Consider the following 20,218-nt stretch of genomic DNA (forward strand, 5'->3'; position numbering starts at 1 on the left):
TGGCGCGAAGTCCAGGTTATTTGCTAGAGCCATGCGCCGAGAATGATTACATTCTCTACGAAAATATGAATGCCGCCTGCGGCGCATATATTTTTACCGTAGTAGGGCCACTAAATACGTCTAAATCTAAATAGCAAAAGAAAACTGGTGGTTTGCGGTGCTGAAGTTTTTCTTATAAATATTAAATATAACGTTATATTTACTGGCTACAACTTTAGGCGACAATGCCATGTAATACCCAGAAGTGCTATAATAATTGATACTAACCAAGCCAATCTGCTGAACAACTTTAAGGATATTTCACAATGATCCTAAAACCAATCAAAGCATATCAAAGACTATGTTAGATGTTGGACTATATATATTGACGTGCAGGCGTTCATTAAAAACGCTGGGACATAGGACCAGTAATATGCTAAATTTTAGCTTAGCTTATCTTTTCTTTTTTTATTTCCAGAACAAGCCATTAAATTCTCGTAATAACTTAATTTAAATTTATTATCTTTAATTATTTCCAGTTTTGTTTAGTTCACTACTTCTATTCTGAATTGAATAGAAGTATAAAATGTGCTAATTTAGGGCGAACTCCCCTAAGAATATGACCAGTACAATATACCAGCCGCAGGGTGAAGTATCACTTGAGGATTTCTTCAGAACAATGGAACGTAAAACCGGATTGTTAACATTTCGGGAGAGGAGGGCGTTAAAAGGCTAACGATTCAGCACAAGAAAACCGACATTTAGGCGGTCGATTGCCGGGCAAACAGTTCCGTTTTCGTAACGGTATGGAAGCCCTTAATAACTACCGACTACTTTAGATTTTATTGTCTGCCCGATGGCTTTGGCATCTAGAACAACATATAGACGGCTGAAAAACTTTGTTAACGACAAAAAGAGTTCTACGTCAGACCTATTTTAAAAGAAAAGTTTCAGAACAATAACACTTTAAAAATTTGCACTTTAACTTTTTTTGAATGACTTCTAAATAGCTGGAGGTAGGGAGATACCGTAATTAGTCTTTATTCCTTATTTTTAGGTAAACTTAAAACTAACATTCGCTATGTTCGGTTCAGAGTTCTTTCATTCAGTATCAACTTCCAATACAGAAATTCAAGACATTAGAAAGAATATTTTCTACCCCTTTTTATTATAAACCTGGTTCAAGAAAAAGTCGAACAGTGCAAAAAGTCAACGAGACAGTGTTCATTCGTTTTCTAGCAGTTTTAGAAAGAAAACTATGAATTCCGTAATTTATGCAGCAAATTGGATATTAAAAAGTATGAGATGAGCTGGTTGCTATTACAAAGCTATTCAGGTTAATTTTATCAAGAATACAGGTGGCACAAGTTTTTCTATGGATAATGTTATCAAAATTTTAATGCACAAATATTGGCATCATATTCAGTATAGAAAGTACTTCAGCATCATTGTAAAAAGATTGACCAGGCACATGAGGCAAGAACAAGACACACAAGAGAACGACACAAAACTTTTAACGTATTTATGTTGGTTAAGTCGTCTAATGAAACCAAGCATTTGGAAAGCTTTATTAACAGCATTATTAATGTGATCGTAAGAGTAACTAATAGTATAGTATAAGTATAGTATAATATTATAAGTTCTAGATCTTTGATGATACATCATTTAGTTGACCAATTTTTATAGCTATATTTCTAAATAAAATAGCTAATCACCAAGTGATTTAATAGTAGAGCTTAATTTTAAATCATCAGCGAAAAATCAAATCAGATAAAGAATGAAACATTCCTGAACGTCCATATATAAAGACCATCCAGATATAATATATCCACGTTCTGAGACAAAAATTACTTAAAAATATGCCTAACATCAGATAAAAAGCAATTTAACTAGATGTAACTAATACTACTTTTGTAAAACTGTTGTTTTAAATCTCAATATTAAGTTTAAGGCACATGCAATGTAATATCAGAAATGAGTTTTTGCAGACCTCCAAAATTTAGTATAAATTCAGTTGTATTCGTTTAAGTTCTCCTATATAAAATCTTGTCTACGAATAGACATTATCTTAGACTGAACTGTTTAGTTATGGCACAACTAAGCGCAGGTATATGGCAAATAATTTGCTCACAATAAAATTACCCCAGAATGAACGGAATGTTCCATAATGCGAAATAAAATTAAATATACTTAATTCAGTCATCCTAACATTCCATAATATATTGCGAAGCCTACTTAAATGAACGTTTATTCCGCATTTTCTTTAGTATTATCGTTTGGGAATGCAGAACGAATAAAGGGAGATACGAGTCGAGGATATTGAAATGGAAATTATTTTTAGTACAGCACAACGTTTTCAATTAGACCTCGTGGTATTTACGACGCAAACGTTTCTATTGTTGGATTCTTCCTGATTGGTATACAAGGTAAAATTGATTTGATTTACGATATTTTTTCTTATTTTGAAAAAATCTCATTCTGAACTCTCCTGGTTTATTACATTGGTATATGTGGTGCCTGCAGAAAATACACAACATAAATCATATTTTCCCCAGAATTGGAATTGAATGTCTTGCCGCCTAATATAAGCCGCACTATTTCTTAAGCTTTTCTTGCCTTATTATAACTGGGACTACATTTATTTGGTCGACTCCGTTTTTTCTACTAAGTATTGAATACTTTCTGAAAATTAACACAAATGCTTTTTAACGTAATTAGGCTTACAAATTCGCCTTAATCATATATCTACTTGATGCTGTACTAAGCAATACATTCAACAGGAGTGGCCAAAAACATTTCTTCATATTTCCTCTCGTTCCATTTGATGTTACGTCTTTTCGTAGTTGTTCTTAAATTAAAATATATTTTCTCTACTCCCGTCTGTAAAATCCCTAATTACTCACCGATCTAGCGTGCGGGAAGCGTCACTTTACCACGTCAGTTTCCTTTCCCACGAATCCGAGCCACTTCGTACATTTCCGGGATTTTACCACACGGATTTAGGAGCAATCGGATGCTTTCGGAGATATTTCCCACGCTTTGAATGTTGACGTTTGTCAATTCTGACGATCATGTCAGTGAATGTATTCGTGTTGTTTTACGAAAACGTACCCAAAAACTAACGGTCGTAGAAAAAGTATAGAATGCAAAACGTTCGGTAAAGTTTTTAACTCACTCGCTTATTAAGCACTCGCTCCGCTCGTGTCAAATTCCGTTTACCGCACTTGTTGCATAATATACTATTAACTTTTCTTATTAACAAACAATTAAAGTTTTTGAGGCGGTTTCGTTGGTATGGAAATTCCACCTTTGGGTAACTTACCAACGTGTTGTCGCAGTTAACGAAAGGCAGTGCTATAAATGGCAAATGAATACTTTAAATTTATAAGGTAAGGTAAATCCGCATCCAAAAGATGCGGATTTACCTTACCTCTTAATTAAGTTGCACCCTTAAAAATTTTCAGGTCTTGATGGTATCGTCTATTACCCATCATCTCCCAAATTTACAGATTATTGAGAAATTCGTAAGTTAAATCGATTAAAACCCACTGTTTTTATTCTAGGTATAAAATTTATGATCGAAAATCCGCAACACTCTAAAGAACTCTTATTTATTTTCTTTTGTGTTTTCTTGTGTCCTGTTTTTACTCAGCATAATTTTATTTAGTTTAAGAAATAATCTAAGTATTCAAAATCCCAAATTCTTTGCAAAAATTATCTAGACTTATGTTTACGTATAGTTTTTTATTCTCAACCTAAAAATAATTGCTACTGCACGTGCAGCAGTAACAGCCTGCAAAATAGGACATAATTTAATGCAAGGCGGTTTTCAAACGGAGCGCAATATTTCAAACTAAATAATTTTTATAAAAACGCAGCGACAAAAAAGTAAAATTGCTGAGAATTGTATAATGTGAAATACGGAGAGGAACTTCTCAAAGGAGTATCTGGGACGTTTTAAGTAAACCGACAGTTTGTGTACAAAGGAACTTTTTTATTTGCCTAATGTGAAACCGCCAGCAAAGAAATTACGTAATTATTTTAATTACGATAATTACTGAAAATAATTTTCGAGGCAGCTTGTTTCATGGGACGCATTTTTAGTCTCTAGAAAAAATTGTTTTGTGAGTCCAAAGAGTTTTACAAAAATACGTTGCCGTAAAATATGATTTTAATCCAAATAATTTATTAAATGTCACCAATTTGCGTCGCTCGTGTCTAAAGAGGTCTAAAGCGTTGTTTATGAAACTTGTTCGTTACTATACTATTAAATGCAAATAAACATCCAATTGTTCTGGAATTAAACATTGTGAAGTTTACAAATAAGTCTTAGAAAAGTGGGGATACTACACTGTGTGCAGATAGAATGTTTTTTCCGGTAATATGCATCTGACAGAAATGTTTAGTCAAGTTCGGCTAGAGGAAGCTGAAAACCTATTCCAACATTTTTTAAGGTTGTAGATTGCAATTTAGTGTCATTCTAATTAACTCAAGAGATATACATGATTTTAACGACCTCTTGGAAAATACATTTATCGAGCGGTTGGACATTTTTTTGTGAAAACTTTGCGCATATTGGTTCGGTCCTTAAGCTTTCATTAAATTTATAAAACTTTTACGATCATGTGGATCTAATAAAAACCACAACGGAAAATTTTCATGAAAAAAATGTTTTGATAAGCTCGTTAGAACTGGAAATAACATATCAAAGATAAATCGAAAACAAACCGCCTCGGGTCTTGTGTGCTCCTGTTACAAATATTGAATTATGTTCCTAAATAAATATTGCCCATTCTCGCGAACAGTTTTAGCAAAAAAATATTCTTTACCGAAATTATATACAAGCTGCTTCAACTAGTTTGTTATTGGAGAGAGAACTTCAGTCAAATTAGAATCTTACACCTTTTTTACGCTGATTGAATTTGCGAGAACAGAGAGAAAGGATTGTTGCTCATGTGTTCAAAACTTAGCTCTTATTGGAATTTCAATAAAAATAAAATAATATTAGTTCAAAACTGTTAGATATCCAGTTTCCCCTATGTTCACTACTACTGTAGAACAAAAATATTTGGGAAAGTTGTTGCCCTCGCATGTCAAATAGCCTGCCTAAGCCTAAAAGAAGAACATTTTGGTATCAGTTACGTTTGGCCGCAAATTCGAAAAATTATATGTGAAATGCGAAAAGTGAAACAAGATAAAACAATAACGAAAACATGATTTACATAAAGCTTTTAGAATGACGTCTTTGGTTTTTATATGAAAATAACTGTAGCAATAGAAGGAACTGTGGATAAACTCGCATTTAAAGTTAATAATTCACAAACTGTAAGGAATAAAGACATGATATTTTATATTGTTAAACTTATCATGGATTTTTCAAAAATAATTTGTTTGACTGGTTAGTTCGTAAGTTAGCAGTTGAAACTTTTGCAACTAGAATCACGCATGAAACTGGTAGACAATTTATATTCCATTTTATCCTCCATTATTTATGGAAACCCATTAACATTTATAATATGTTGAGCTAAAATGGTAATTGCAAAATGTAATTGTCAGAAAAACTACCAAATAGAAAAGGAGTATAGAAAGGAATTGATTAAAAATCATTTTTTGGGTATAAACGTTGAATTTAACAAATATATTGTCAATTGTCAATTGTCAATTTATCAAATTTTTAAATCACTTTTGCGTAATTATATTACATAATATAAGGTGTGGTAATCAACATAAACTATTTTGTTCTCAAAACACTTCTAAAATATAAACATTACATTTTCTGAAAATGTTTCTCTGTCCCAACCAAAGATGAAAAACCAATAATAGGATAACGAGAAGAGTGTAAGAATGCCTTTTGGAATTGTACAATATATACATTTTGTTTTAGGGCCTTTCGTGATAGTGTGGAAAAAAGGAACGACCCTTCTCAGTGCGGGCCAGCAAAAGATATCCATGGATCCGCGAGTTTCTCTGATAGGTTACAACTTGCAAATCAAAGAAATAAAACATTCGGATCAAGGAGACTACACATGCCAGATAGGAGACGGCACGCAAGGAGATCTAATTCACACCATCGAAATATTAAGTAAGTTTTTTAAATTATTTGCAACATGTTTTCAGGAATTTATCTAATAATGCTAGGAAAAAAAATTTTCCTTGAAGACTTCTGATTTGGTGTTTATTAGTTTCAAAATAACTCGAGCAGACCGAAACTTGTTTCGCATTTGATTAAAATTTGGATAACTATTTACGTCAAAGTAACCAACTTGAAGGATGTTCGAGCTAGTCGCTTGGAAATTAACATTCTACTCGGTTTTCACATTTAGTAGTATGAGACCTATTTTACCGTGGAACTCTGGCCAGAACATGGTTAATTGCTAAGTCTCTAATTAACATTCAACTTGTATCTCGCATATAAAGAGACTGTTTCGAACGTGCGCTGGATATGGGGTAGAATATTTGAAGTAAACCGAATTATCGTGACGAGGACGTCAAGTGTAAATTCTTGTAGAACTTTAAATCATAGAGCAATATCATTGCGAACTTTACATATTCACAGTAAATAGCCAAACGTTTAGGTTATGAGAAAATGGTAATTTTTCAAAGAAACTTCCAAAGGGAAGTACTATTTAAAAAGATTTTTCAACGGAAAATGGTAAAGATTATTAGGATGAGCAATTTAAAATTATTTCAAAGTGTCTGAAAAAAGTGTGACGAATAAAACACACATTTTTTAAAACGGAACATCCCATTTTTTAATTTTGTTTTGAATTCGTTTTGAAATTCTTATTCTTACAGTTTTTCCAATATTTTAATTTTTCTAAAAAAATAATAGTTTTCACACGTGCAAAAAACTTACGATGCCGCCATTATTTTTTAAGGTAGATCACTCAAATTTGACAGTAGCGTTATTCGAAGCTAACGCAAAGATATATGCAAAGGAATTTGAATTTTAAATTTTATTTCAAATCTCGATTTTTTTAAATGGCACACCACATATATTATTATTTTTTCTGAGAGATTTTACAAAAACCTAGAACTTTTATTAAGTTTATCACATACCTGTTTTTAATACTTTGCGATTTATTTTAACAATATTTACCCTTCTTTCTGTCTAAGACTATTGTTACAATATTAGTTGGCCATGAAAAGACTATTATTAGCCAACAGAGCTGAGTTAAGATTAAAAAAAGAATAGGTGAAAGAACTTTGTTGGGGCCGTAGATAAAGCAATAGACAGTATTAGCAATTTTGGTGAAAATAACGGCCAAATTTTGACTTAACTGATCTTACTTTAAATTATTATTGTGACGCAATAAATGTTCAAAAATATTTCTTTCTACTTGGATACACAATGCTTAGTGTCATTCTCCTGCATGCGTTTGGAATTCTATTTTCCATATCTTCTGGTGTTGTAAAAGGATTCACATAAACAGGATCTTTAACATATCCTCACAAAAAGATGATCGGGGGGGTCATACAATGAATCCACCTCTACCGATCCATTTCTGTGGATAATAAAGATTTAATTTCCATAAGAGTTGAGTTATAAGTGTTGGATATTGTCAGTATATCACAAATATAAATAATATAAAATTATATTAGTATAATTATTTTTTTAATAATATTAATAATAAATAACAACTATATAGTCAATAGCAGACAACGAATATGTATTGAAAAGTATCACAAGAAAAAAAATCCTTAATATCGTAATAGGCGAGGCGTAGCAATTTGTTTTCAAAAGTGTATTTGAATTTTGTGTGACTAGCTATCTGTTTCAGTTCTATAGGCAATATAACCAAAACTAACCAAAAAATAATTGTATTGAATATCTGAGTTTTTTAGAGCATATAAAGATTAGAGTTGCTTTTTACATAAGTGTCAATAAAGAGTGTTGAGGAAATAGGTCTCGACATGAAAAATTCGACGGCTTGAACAGTACGTAAAATGCGTTTCTGCATCCTAAAAACTCAGTTGTCAGGTAAAAATTTGTCATGGCCAACTAAAGTTACAGCAACAGTCTTAGACAGAGAGAAATTAATAAATATTGCAATTTTTTGTAAGATCATGGAGAAAAAATAACAATATGTATGGTGTACCATTTAACAAAATCGAGATTTGTTCAATTTAAAATGATCCAAATATGTTGATTTATTTGGAACACCCTGTAGCATCTTATTAAAATTCCGTTGCATATATCTTTTACATTATCTTAATAACGCTAATATCGAATATAAGTAATGTTATCTCAACTATCTTATTCTTATAACTAAGCTTTAAAAATAAAGGCACCATCGTAATTTTTTTGCAAGTGTAAAAACTAGTATTTTTTTAGAAAAATTAAAATATTGAAAAAACTGTTGCATTTAGGTATAGCGTGTTCCAATTAAAAATATGTATGTTTTATTCGTCACCGACCCTGTATACTTTAGAAAATTTTACATTGTGCATCCTAATAATCTTTTGTATTCATTATTATCTCATAACTTCTGAAACTAATGAGACAATTAACTTTACTCAGTCGTTGACCCACTCTGTATAGTACTTTTCACGGCCTAAGAAAGGAAAAGAAATGACGATTAGACTCTACCCGGATACTTAACCGTAACAATATCGGTACTAGATGTAATATTATTTGTGTATTAATATACATGTACTATTGATATATTAATACCCATCGATAGTATATTAATAGTAGTGTAGCCCTGTACAATGCCGTTTCACTAGGTGGACATAAATTTACGACTTGTGGGTCTTATCAAATTTTATGTAGGTTTAGGTAGTCAATTCAATTTTTTAGATCGTGAAACATACTATATAGAATATACTTCAGAACGTAGCAGCCGCCCCTACTGTAGATAATCATTTATTCACAACATCCATTACAATGGATGTTTCGTCACAATAAAGTTATACATATAGGACAATCATATAAGATGTGTATATAACAAACAATACAAATATATACATAACATTACAAACATTTATTTAGAACATGCGCTTCGAATTCATTTAGGCTATAAAAAGCATTGGTTGTCAGAAATATCTTGACATGCTTCTTAAATTGCTTGGTAGAAAGGTTTTTTAAGCTCGACGGGAGCATATAATAATAGTGTGACCCTGCATAGCCTAAAGACCTTCTACAAAACATGTGATTCAGTTTAGGCTTTAATAGATTTTCTGTGTTACGAGTGTAGTGACAATGGTTATCAATGTTTCTTATGTAAATGTTTATTTTTGTGTGTAACTAGCAGTATTTTAAATGAGTATATACAAGGAACCGTCATTATTTTGTGTTGCTGAAATATTTCGTTCCAACACTGTCTCGGAGAAAGTTTAAAAATTAGCCTAAGTATTCTTTTCTGCTGTACCAACATCCTTTCAGCTTCACTAGCTTGCCGCCAGTTCACAATGTTGTAAGAAATTGAGGAGTATGCCGAAGCATAATAAAAAACTAATAGTGATCTCTCAAGAAATGAATATCTAATTGCTAATATGGCAAAGAATGTTTTATTTAGTTTACTACAAACACTATTTATGTCTTGATCCCACCTCAATGGTGCATCAATGTAGGAGCCAAGAAATCTTGTGCTCTTACTTTTTTCTAAGGATGTTCCAGAGAAACTAAAAGGTCTAAAGGTTTAATGTACTGGCCAGTAAATCCATCCGCAACTGACCAACACGACGAACACGGGCGTGTCGTTCGTGTACATAAAAAACTCGACAGTTACTGTTAAAGATTTCAGGTAAATCGTTCGGCTATAGGAGAAAAAGAATATGTTTCATTTACCTTTACACATATTTTTCTTTGATTCATATACGACATGATTTAGGCCCTCAAATTTAATGAGTCGAAAGCGCACGACAAATCGAAAAACACTCCGGCTACTGTCTCTCCGACATCGAGTTTATCATAAATATGTTGCTGAATTCGGTTGTACATTGCCTTCTCTAATATTTTAGATAAGCAACTTGCTATTGTTATAGGTCTATAATTATCGCCTAATGTGGAGTCCCCTTTTTTGAATAAAAGGATCACTTTCGAGTTTTTTAACGCTGAGAGAAATTGCCCAAACGAAATTGACTCATTAATGATTGTTGTTAAGTACTGAACTAGAATATCACAACATGCCTTTATAAGTCGTATAGGAATTTCGTCGATACCAGAAGATCTTTTGTTTTTCAGCGAATGAATTAGAGCCGACATGTCCTCATCGGTATAAGGCATTGGCATAAAAGTGCCACTTTCATTATTTTTTTGTAATTGTATTTTTAAGTAATTTTAAGTATTGTAAGTGTTTTCGGAGCGCGAGCATTGAAGATGCCAAGTGAGATTTTGGCGAAACGTCTGCAGGATTCCAGTCGGAGTTCAACAAGCGAACGGATGATATCCCGGAATATATATATATATATATATATATATATATATATATATATATATATATATATATATATATATATATATATATATATATATATATATATATATATATATATATTTGTTGTCTCTATTTCACATACAAATGATAAGCAGGTTTAGAATATAAATTCTGAACTACTAAACTAAAAAATACAATAAAATGAAGACCGGCTTGATAATGTTTTTTTTTTTATAATTTTAAATGACTTTTAGGTTAAGTAAGTACAACGACATATCAAAATATCAATCCGGACATTTTGGAAGTGGAAAATAATCTTGAATAAATTTTTCCACCTGGACTTTACCTTATTAAAAAATATTTTTTTAAATATATACTTCTATACTATTTTCGTATATGAGCATTCGTAGATGTACTTATTCTATTTTTAAGCGTCAGAGCTCATCGGGATCTGGCTAATTTATGTTGCAAAACGTCCAAATTCCGCTTACAATGAATTTTTTGATAAATATAATAAACGGTTAAATTAAATTGCCTCTCATAAAAACGGGAATTGAAAAAATCTTTTTTCAAAAAGGGACCGAAACAACAAACGCCGTAAAAATTGTAATTTCCATTAGCGGGAGCCCATAGAAAAATGCAATCCAAACAGAACCAGTAGAAAATTTACCAGTAAAATCAACATTACCTTATCAAATTTATTTGCAGTGCACTCTCGGGCCCACATTCGTGAAAACCTGCATACGAATTTAAAATCTAAAACAAACAAAACATGGAAAATATATTATTATTTCTAGAAAATGGGGGCATTTATCATCGGTCTCCATTAGCAATGGAAAACGAATACAAATAGAGGTACACAGTATCTCTAATTACAGGTTCCACTGCGATATTTTTATTGTTTTGTCGTATTGGGTTATTAGTCAAATAACATGCGGAGGTACAGGGAATATGTTTAAATTTATTATATTCAAACTAAATGCGATTTACTACGGTGTGCTAATTATACCTAAGTAAAGTAAGTCTCTACTTTAGTAATGCTAGTGTCAAAAATGGTCTGAATTCACATATACAATATATATAAAGCATGTTTTTATTTTCGCGGACACGAAATAACTTTATTATTTTAAACAGAACGCCTTGTATGTTAAGGCATTTTTGAATTCTTCTCAAATTTTAGACATATTGCATATACGAGTATAATATGACATATTTTGTATTTTGTGTCAAGGTACCATTATCAGGTCTAAATATATCCATCGATTTCTCCGATTGATAGTCTGTGCTACATATTTGGAGTTGATTTCCTTATAGAACGTTGTAAAATTCTAAACATTAATAAAACGCAACAGACCTATTTAATCTTTGGAATTCTTCTAATTTTTTTATGCTTTGACATTATATTTAATATAGATTAACATATTTGCACTACCCTTAGATTTTTTTTAATTGAAGAAAAAAATTATTATTTGTTAATGCCAGTCTGTTAATAAGCAAATTTGCAAAGCAGCAACTTTAATAAAAAACTTGTCCCTCTCGAGAAATTTCCCGAGTAATGTCGTATATATTGAGGATTTAAGAATCGGAATCCATTCTGACGCCGAATTTTTCCGATATTGAACCACTCGAGCACTCCTATCACTATCTATGATGATAATTAATTTGTTTAAGGGTTGTTTAGTTTTGTATGTCAATTTTTGCGAGATTTGACTCAAATTTATTTGTGCAGTAAGACTGATTATTGGATGAATCCACATTAAAATAATTGTTTTCAATTTTATACCATCACCTGCAAATATGATAATTGATCGATCAGTTGTTCCAACCAATTTTCATAAATAGATCAGCAACAAACAATCTGACGGACGCAGAGTGTGAGGTTTGGATAAAATATTTCAAATCTGTTTGTGATCTGAGGTTTAAACGAACCTAAGAAAACTTGGATTGTAGTTTTTTAGGGGCGCCAACCTTTTTTCCTTTTTGATTTTAATAGGTACCTAATGGCAGGTGACTGTTTTTCATCTCTTTCAAAGCGCCGCCGTTACGTTTCGAAAAATGTAAATGGTAAAAGTTTTTCCCGTATTATTATGCGAACTTTCAACAAAATTGATTCGCAAATGCATTAATCTGAAAATAATTGATATTGTTTGCGGTTTCAAACGTGCCAGGCATCGTGCAATTGAAAATAAAACTGTTTAATTATACACGAGGAAGCGGCTAAAATGGAATGTCCCGTAAATATTCCTGTAGAAATTTGTGCAAGTCTGGAACGGTCTGACTTAATTTACGACCCTCCAAAATTTAGCTGGAGGATTGGTTTTTGCCCCGCGAGCATTGCTTACCACCACTTGGCGTTTTAGAAGCAAGTACGTCAAGAAACTCGCACTGACAGTGGGTTTCGAGACAGTTGCATTGAGAGTTGCAGTTCCCGGACGAATTCATTGGCGCACGAGTTTAATCTATAAAAATATTAAATATGAATATATTTATTGAGAAAATTCTGCAAAAACTACACCATATGACTTCCTAACTGCCCACAAATATTCTCCACAAGTCCGGGTTAATAGGCATTATTGTGTTTGTTTTGTTATTGGCAATTTAGGTTTGCTGAAATCCGAAATGTTAGAATTCCCTTTTAAATGATTTTCAGGAATTTTTCATGACCATTTTGGTTCTAATTTTTTTCCTAAATCTGGGAGCATGGTTAACCCAGAATCATGTTTACAACATATTGACAATGCAGGCATGCGGAAAGTCACACTTTAAGAAGTAAGTTTCGTTAGCCACTGTCGCAAGTCACTTCGAATATTTCCGGTGCTTGGTCGTAGAAAAAGTATATTATTCAGCGTATTGTTAAACTTCAGGCAGTTGTTTATTAAAAACTCCAAACTAAACACTAAAACGAATTTTATAAAAACTTGGTGCATAATACAGTATTAACTATTCTTAATATAGTTTTCGACGCTCAAAGTGTCACTCTAGTACGTCATGAGTTTGGAAGCGATCGAATGTTTACCAGAGATTGTAATGACTGATGGTAGTTTTAAGTTTGTTTGTTTGTGCAGTTTTGCAAAAATATGTAACGAATGTAATAGTCGTAAAAAAGTGTAGTATGCAACACACTGATAAATTTCTTCAGTCACTTATTTATTAAACTCAACAAACTCGTTACTAAAGTGACATTTATCAAACTTGTTGCATATCGTACTATTAACGCAAATGATCTGTTATCCAGTCTATATTCTAATACCATGTTACACATAAATTGATTTAATCTAATTAGAGATTTTTTAGGTTTCCCAACATAATAATAATAATAAAAATAATAATAATAATAATAATAATAATAATAATAATAATAATAATAATAATGCATTTAAATACATGGCAACATGATGTTGTTTTGTCGTACATATTTTGTAGTTTTCAATATTAACTTCAACGTTTGTGAACTATCTAATGATTTATTTGGAAACCTGAATATAATTTTATTTACCTGATATAAAGTTTAATCCTCAATTCGCTGAATTTCAGTTACGTGCATATTGTTTTGTTCTGACAATTTCCCGTGTCGTAACAATACCCGTTAATTTGTTTGTTGGAAAGTTCTGGAAATGGAACTTTTCGACTTTTCGTGTCGTAGCAACATTCGTGACTAAAATTTAATCCAACTTTATACAATCGCCTCGGTGTTTATGCTTGCGGAATTATTATGATAGTTTAACGAACAGCGCCAGACGGCTTAATTGCTAGGATTTAGAATGTAAAAACAAATACTCTGTCTATTGTAAGTAACTTCGTTTAAGATGTAATTGTAGTGAGGTGGCACTGTAATTTAACATCAATTTTTTGATTAAACAAAAACTTGAGATTTTCTAGTGACTTCCTTTCCGCCAAGGTTAGGTTAGGTAAAAAAGCGCACTCTAGTGATACCCATTATTTCAAATACTCAACACTTTTTCATATAGCACAGGCAAATAATAAAACAATAAAAAAAACAATATTGATGTATTTCCATTACATGAAGTAAAAAGAAATAAGTGTTGCTATTTAGTAACTTTTAATATGCAGCTATAGTTATTTGCAAAATTCAGTGCTCTTTTAAAATCAAAAAGTAGATAAAGTTCATTTGTTTAAAGTACCAATAACGAGGATACTCAAACCATTCTCTTAAGCCTCCATGTTTAAAAAACAATAATGATGTTTTCATTATAAACACTTATTGGAGATAATACCGTGTAACTTGATATGCACGCATTTATTTACCGGATGAAGGGCAACTCAAAAGTTAAATACTAAAGTTTAAATCCCCGGATTATTAAAACTTTTAATCCGACCAACCATTATCAGAATTAAGAGTGAGCTCTTTGTTTCCGCTTAACTGCACCGCCAAAGCTGCTGTACTGTTGGTAATCATTTTAGATATTTAATTGTCCGCTGTTTTGGGCACTAATTTTACAACTTTTCGGAATTGGGGTTCTTCTCTGTGTATCAGAGGTAATACATAGATAAAATAAATTCAGCACATCCAATGAATATTGGACATTTTCTCAAATATTTTTCTTCAGACGGCCAGCAAGAAAATTGGCTTGGAATCCCAAGAAACCCGAACTATATTTCCCGGTTTCATCAGTTGTTGATTTCATTAGTGTTTAGGCAGCAACTTAAAATTATTTTAAATTAAAAATTCACTTGTCAGTACGGGTCTGTACTCTATTTCTTTACTGTAAATATGTATATAAGAGTCACTATTAAAATGTCCACTGTTTGAATCTGCTCCGAAGGGAGATAAGTCAAAATTCGAAGAAGGTGGTGTAGAATGGAGATAAGGCCTTTATGAAATGATTGTGATTTACAAATAATTTTTATCTATTAAAGAGAACTTCGATAGAAAAGAACAACCACTTATTGTAGAAACAGCATATCTTTGTCTCAAACTATAAACTGAGATTAATTTTAAGAGTTGATACAAATCGTTGAAATAGTGATTTAATAAAATTTAATTGTTGTTGCTAGCACTTCATGAAAGGAGCTCGAATTACTAATATTTAATTAGCATTGTAAAGGTTGAGGCGCATCAGGCTCGTGAAGGCGGGGTTAGTAATACTTTAGCGGACACCAATAATCGAACCAATTTGATAAAAAACAATTTATTATCCTATGAGAAATAGTGTTGAAAATATTTTGCAGATGCTGGCTTCCATAAAAGTATAGCTTTCGTTTCTGTTTCACCTCTTGAGCTAAACCTTTGAAGAGGTTATTTTTAAATATATTATGTAGCCAAACATACTAAACTCAACCGACTTTACGAAATAATTTATCGGGTCAAAACGCTTTTGCACCATGAATGGTGATGTCCATTTAATTAATTAATGGTTAAATCGTTAATCACAAAATAAAATCAGTTTTGCACACACGGAAGCCATCAAAGTACTCAAATAATTGCATTATCAAAGTAATGGCCTCGTAAACCTAACGAAAGTACATCATCATTTCTTTTTTTTTGCGATTGGCTATCAGAGACATTTCAAATTACTTGAATAATTCTCCAATCACAGCTCGAGAATCTAAACACAAGATAAACAGAAACTTAACATTCTTCAATAGAAATCCCAATTTGAATATTGCTCAACATTTGAAGGTCTCCCTTTATTTTCTTTTCTTATACCACCTTGCAACGTTGTTGCCTAACAGGTATGGATAAAATATGTAGAGGAGTATCTTGGGGACTAATGAACGCACATCCATTGTTTTCGCCTCGATCGTAAATAAAGGCAATTATTACAGAACCGAAATGACCTAAATGTACAGGTAGATTTAATTTAATCTCTGCTGGCGTACGAAAACCCTTGGCGATAAACTTTCCCAAACTAAATTTGTTGGATTTATATGCAACGCAAATGTTGGAGAAAATTCTGCCGGACTTGTGAATGAAATACATTAAAACTTTTCTGATTACGCTCGCCTAGGTCGGCCCCCTTTTCATGTTATATAACACGAGAATCGTCAAATAGAGTTCGCTAAAACGATCCTTTCTCTCGTTCCAAACAGTCTGGTGGTTTCGTGATTGAACTTATTTGCCCAAATCAAGAAATAAAGCAGATGAAGAAGAAGAAGTCTAAGGTGACGTCATCTATAGCAATTTTTATTGCCATTTCCATCGTTGTAAAATTTAAATAGCAAGATTTCTTTCTAATTATTTTGGTTAAACCCTTGGAATCTCGTTCTCAATAATCTGTTATGTAGTTACTTTAGGAACAGTGCTCTCAAACAACTAGTTATTAGGTAACTGTCGAATAGTAATCTCAATAAGAAAAATTTTTTTGTTAAGATATTTGTTTTGTTCATCTGGTTATTGGGTGCTTTTTTCTTATGAAGCACTTATTTGAGTTCCAGGTTTAGCATAAAAACTTTGAGCTCTTAAGAAACCAACAAGATGATCCCTGAAAAATCAGTATTTGTATTAACCACGAGGTAAATTTCATCTACATTTTTAAACTTAAAAACATTATATAAACAAAAATATTTGCTTAAATTGTTGTTCAATGACAAACAAGTAGGAGTAAGAGTGAAGCAGACAAATACATCCGCAAGCAGTTTTATATATTTTAGATTTGGTCTCTAGTGTTGCTTAAGTAATTAAAAAAACAGATTCAATATTTTTTGTATTTAATTGAAAATTGTCTGCGTCTTCAAGCATTAAGTACTAAAAGTAAGGTGGTTGCTGACTTTTTTGTCCGATTTTTGTTTTTAGTGGTTACTTGTATCAATATCTGCTTTTTAAGAATATTTAAAATGGGTGCGACTAACCAGATGAATAACGCCTTTTTCGTTTTGCGTTTTGCAAACAAAATCATTTTGAATATGTTTGCTTATCAGTTAAAAGTGGTAAATATCGTTAATAACATTGTTTACAAATTACAGAATGCACGTATTTTTTGTTGAACAAATAAATTACGCGTAACATGGAAAACTGATGATGCAGCCTTAGAATTGTTTAAATATTATTCAGCGCTGTCGGCAATTTCAGGGCGGTTCCGCAATGGGAAATTATTTATTTGTTGCTCAGTGAGCCGAAAGCGCTTCGCACATTAATTTTGAAATTATGACCGTTTGCGGATATTTTGGTAATTTATAGGGCTTATCGTGATTCGTGTTTCACATATTCATACCTAATTTCGTGTATACAAATACATGTTTGCTAATATGTTGCGATAAATTGTATTTGTATTTATTGGCGAAGTCAACAACCAAATTGATTATAGAGATTCCAGGAAAAACATCGCCCAACCAACCCAAAATACCATAGACGAGATGAAGAGGACAAGAAAGTTTAGCTTTAGGCTTGTTTCATAGTTATTTTAAAAATCGTAATCAATTTTTAGAGATTTCTGGTTTTATTTTACTAGTATTTTGATTTTTTTAAAGTTACATTTTATTATGTACATCGTTACATATTTTTAAAAAAAGTCTACTACTCTCAGAATCAAATTATTGCATTACATGTTCCTCTGAGGCTCTTAAACTAGAGTTTGAGTAACTTTATACTGTACTGGCAGCCTCTATTCTAGTTTTGGTTAGTTTCGTCCCGACATGTTACCCATTTCGCTTTTGGGATGAATTAAGTTTATTTAAATTACGAATTCGAAAATTTATTTGCGAAGTATCGATTCTTTAATTAGTTGAGTTTAATGAAACTTCCAAAATTGTTCTTTTTTTGTTTAGTGATTTGTAATTACAGCATATAATAACTACCCTGTCAAATACAACGAAGAACGCGAATTTACGTTCTCTATTATGCGAAGTAATTATGAAAATAAGGACGAAAACTCTGTCCGCGATAGTTTCAATTATCTTTTCATTAAAGTATCCATTAATAAAATTGTCTTCGCCGATGTCGTTTCCAATGTCGGTTTTCACCCTTCAAGATAACTCTATTTGAACTATTTTGGAGTATTTACTTCATTTATTAACGGATTAATACCGCTTGGACGAAATCGGTATTAGGAACTTGATTGAAACGGAGAAGGATTTTCTCGGCTTAAATTTCCGATAAACTTTTATTCAAATATTGTAATTAGAGCGAGAAGTTGTTCTGTCGGCGAAAATCGATTTGCGCGTCGGCCCAAATTTTAACTGAAACCGAATTTTAAAAATATAGGGGAGGGGAGTTTTTTTTAAATTACTAAAGCATGGTAACTGCAAAATTCTTAACAACAGAAGCCAAAAAAGATAATGAAAATAATAATAAAAACATTTTTCTACTAGAAATTCGGTTTAACTAAATTTCAGAGAATATGTCAATAAGTTAGCGACAACTACAGTCTCTCAAAAAAAGAAAATCAACTAGGTACTAGACATAGATGTATCTTTCTATAGGTTTCTATGGGAAGAATCAAACGAAGGAAAGTTACCCGCGCTGGTGCAAATATAAAGCAGAATCATATCATAAAAGAATAAATATACATCTAAATATAGAGAGTATAAATGATAAAGAAATATTAGCATTCACCACGTGTATAAAAGAAAAAAATAATTGTACAGTATACTATTACTTTAGTCCGGCCATAAGGGGTACTACCTGAATATGTGACTACCCATATTTTATTGACAATTTTTGATGTTTAAAATAAATCGAGTTTTTTGAGTGGCTTATCGAGGATTTAAAAAAAGTCTTAAATCTGCGGCATTGCATTTGCCCATGACTGCATTTATTTGGTGCCACTCCTGAAACTTCTGGCTCAGGATTGGCATAATCTTAACCACAACAATTTGACGAAATTGATGACGAATTATTTGACCAAGGTGTTTAATGGTATTCAACATTTTAGACAGATAGTTACTCCTGGACAAAGCCTAAATAAGTACACCCAAATAGTCGACACTTGTCAAGAAAGACGTTATCGATCAAAAATTAGTAAACAAACAAATACATTTGAAATAAATGACGATAAATAATAAATAACACCTCTCTAAAACTCCTCAATTTTGTTGAAAACAAAAATAAATTTTGGAAAAGTTGATTTTAACCAAAAATGGCGGCAAATTAAATAATCTATAGCCTACTCTGATTTGGAGTTACAACCCCAGCAAATGTGTTAGTTTTGGTTAGTTTTTGGTGTGTTAAAATAGCGAGCGTCCTTTAATTCAATTTTTTTATGAGCTCAGGACCCCCAGCATTTATATTTTAATATATGTGATTAAAATTAGGGACATTGCAATACATCGGAATCACTTTTTATTGCCTAAATAAAAACTATTTAGAACCTAGTTTTTCGGCGCCACACGATATTAAAAAAAATTTTCAGTGAAATTCATGTGTTAATTAGAAGCATTTTGATGTACATTACTATTGCAATATTTGTAATTTCTCAGAAAACGGTTTCAGAAAATTATTTCTAGTATTAAATTGTTAAAAAGGCATTCAGCAATTATTAACAAAAGTGAGGAAGCTGTATAAAAAATGTATGTTTTTTTCACTGTTAACATAACGTTCTTTATCTGCAAATCCAACAAACTGGCTTCATATTCGATTAAACTTTAAAATTCCATTAAATTACGAACTACACGCAATATGAAACTTTCTTTATTGCCAATCTGAATGCCGTGGAATACAGTGAGAAAACTCTATTCCAAATACTTCATCTTTTTTTTTTTATGATCGCACCACTTAAAATTAATAGCAACAAGACATTTTGTTATAAAAAGTCCAATAAATATTTCCGTTGTTCGTCACCAACAATAGAGTAACAGCAAAGAATAGTTAATTTCGATACTGAATCTAAAATTAGACTTTATATTTCGGGGTTGCGAATTGCGAATTTTCCGTTATAACGCAAGTGAACAAATTCGTTCAGTAC

At 31.8% G+C, this 20,218-nt stretch overlaps 1 protein-coding gene across 3 annotated transcripts in view; it reads left to right on the forward strand.

The window, feature by feature from the left end:
* LOC132700432 (neurotrimin-like) overlaps positions 1 to 20,218 on the forward strand; it is a 152,112-nt gene that overhangs the window by 107,966 nt on the left and 23,928 nt on the right. For all 3 annotated transcript variants that reach the window (XM_060667751.1, XM_060667750.1, XM_060667752.1), the window contains one exon: positions 5,864 to 6,061. In XM_060667751.1, coding sequence (XP_060523734.1) covers positions 5,929 to 6,061 — 133 coding nt within the window. In that variant the 5' untranslated portion in view covers positions 5,864 to 5,928. The remainder of the gene's footprint in view (positions 1 to 5,863; positions 6,062 to 20,218) is intronic.

The sequence above is a fragment of the Cylas formicarius genome, unplaced genomic scaffold (assembly GCF_029955315.1).
Source record: "Cylas formicarius isolate icCylForm1 unplaced genomic scaffold, icCylForm1.1 PGA_scaffold_4__25_contigs__length_36172078, whole genome shotgun sequence".
NCBI lineage: Eukaryota > Metazoa > Arthropoda > Insecta > Coleoptera > Brentidae > Cylas > Cylas formicarius.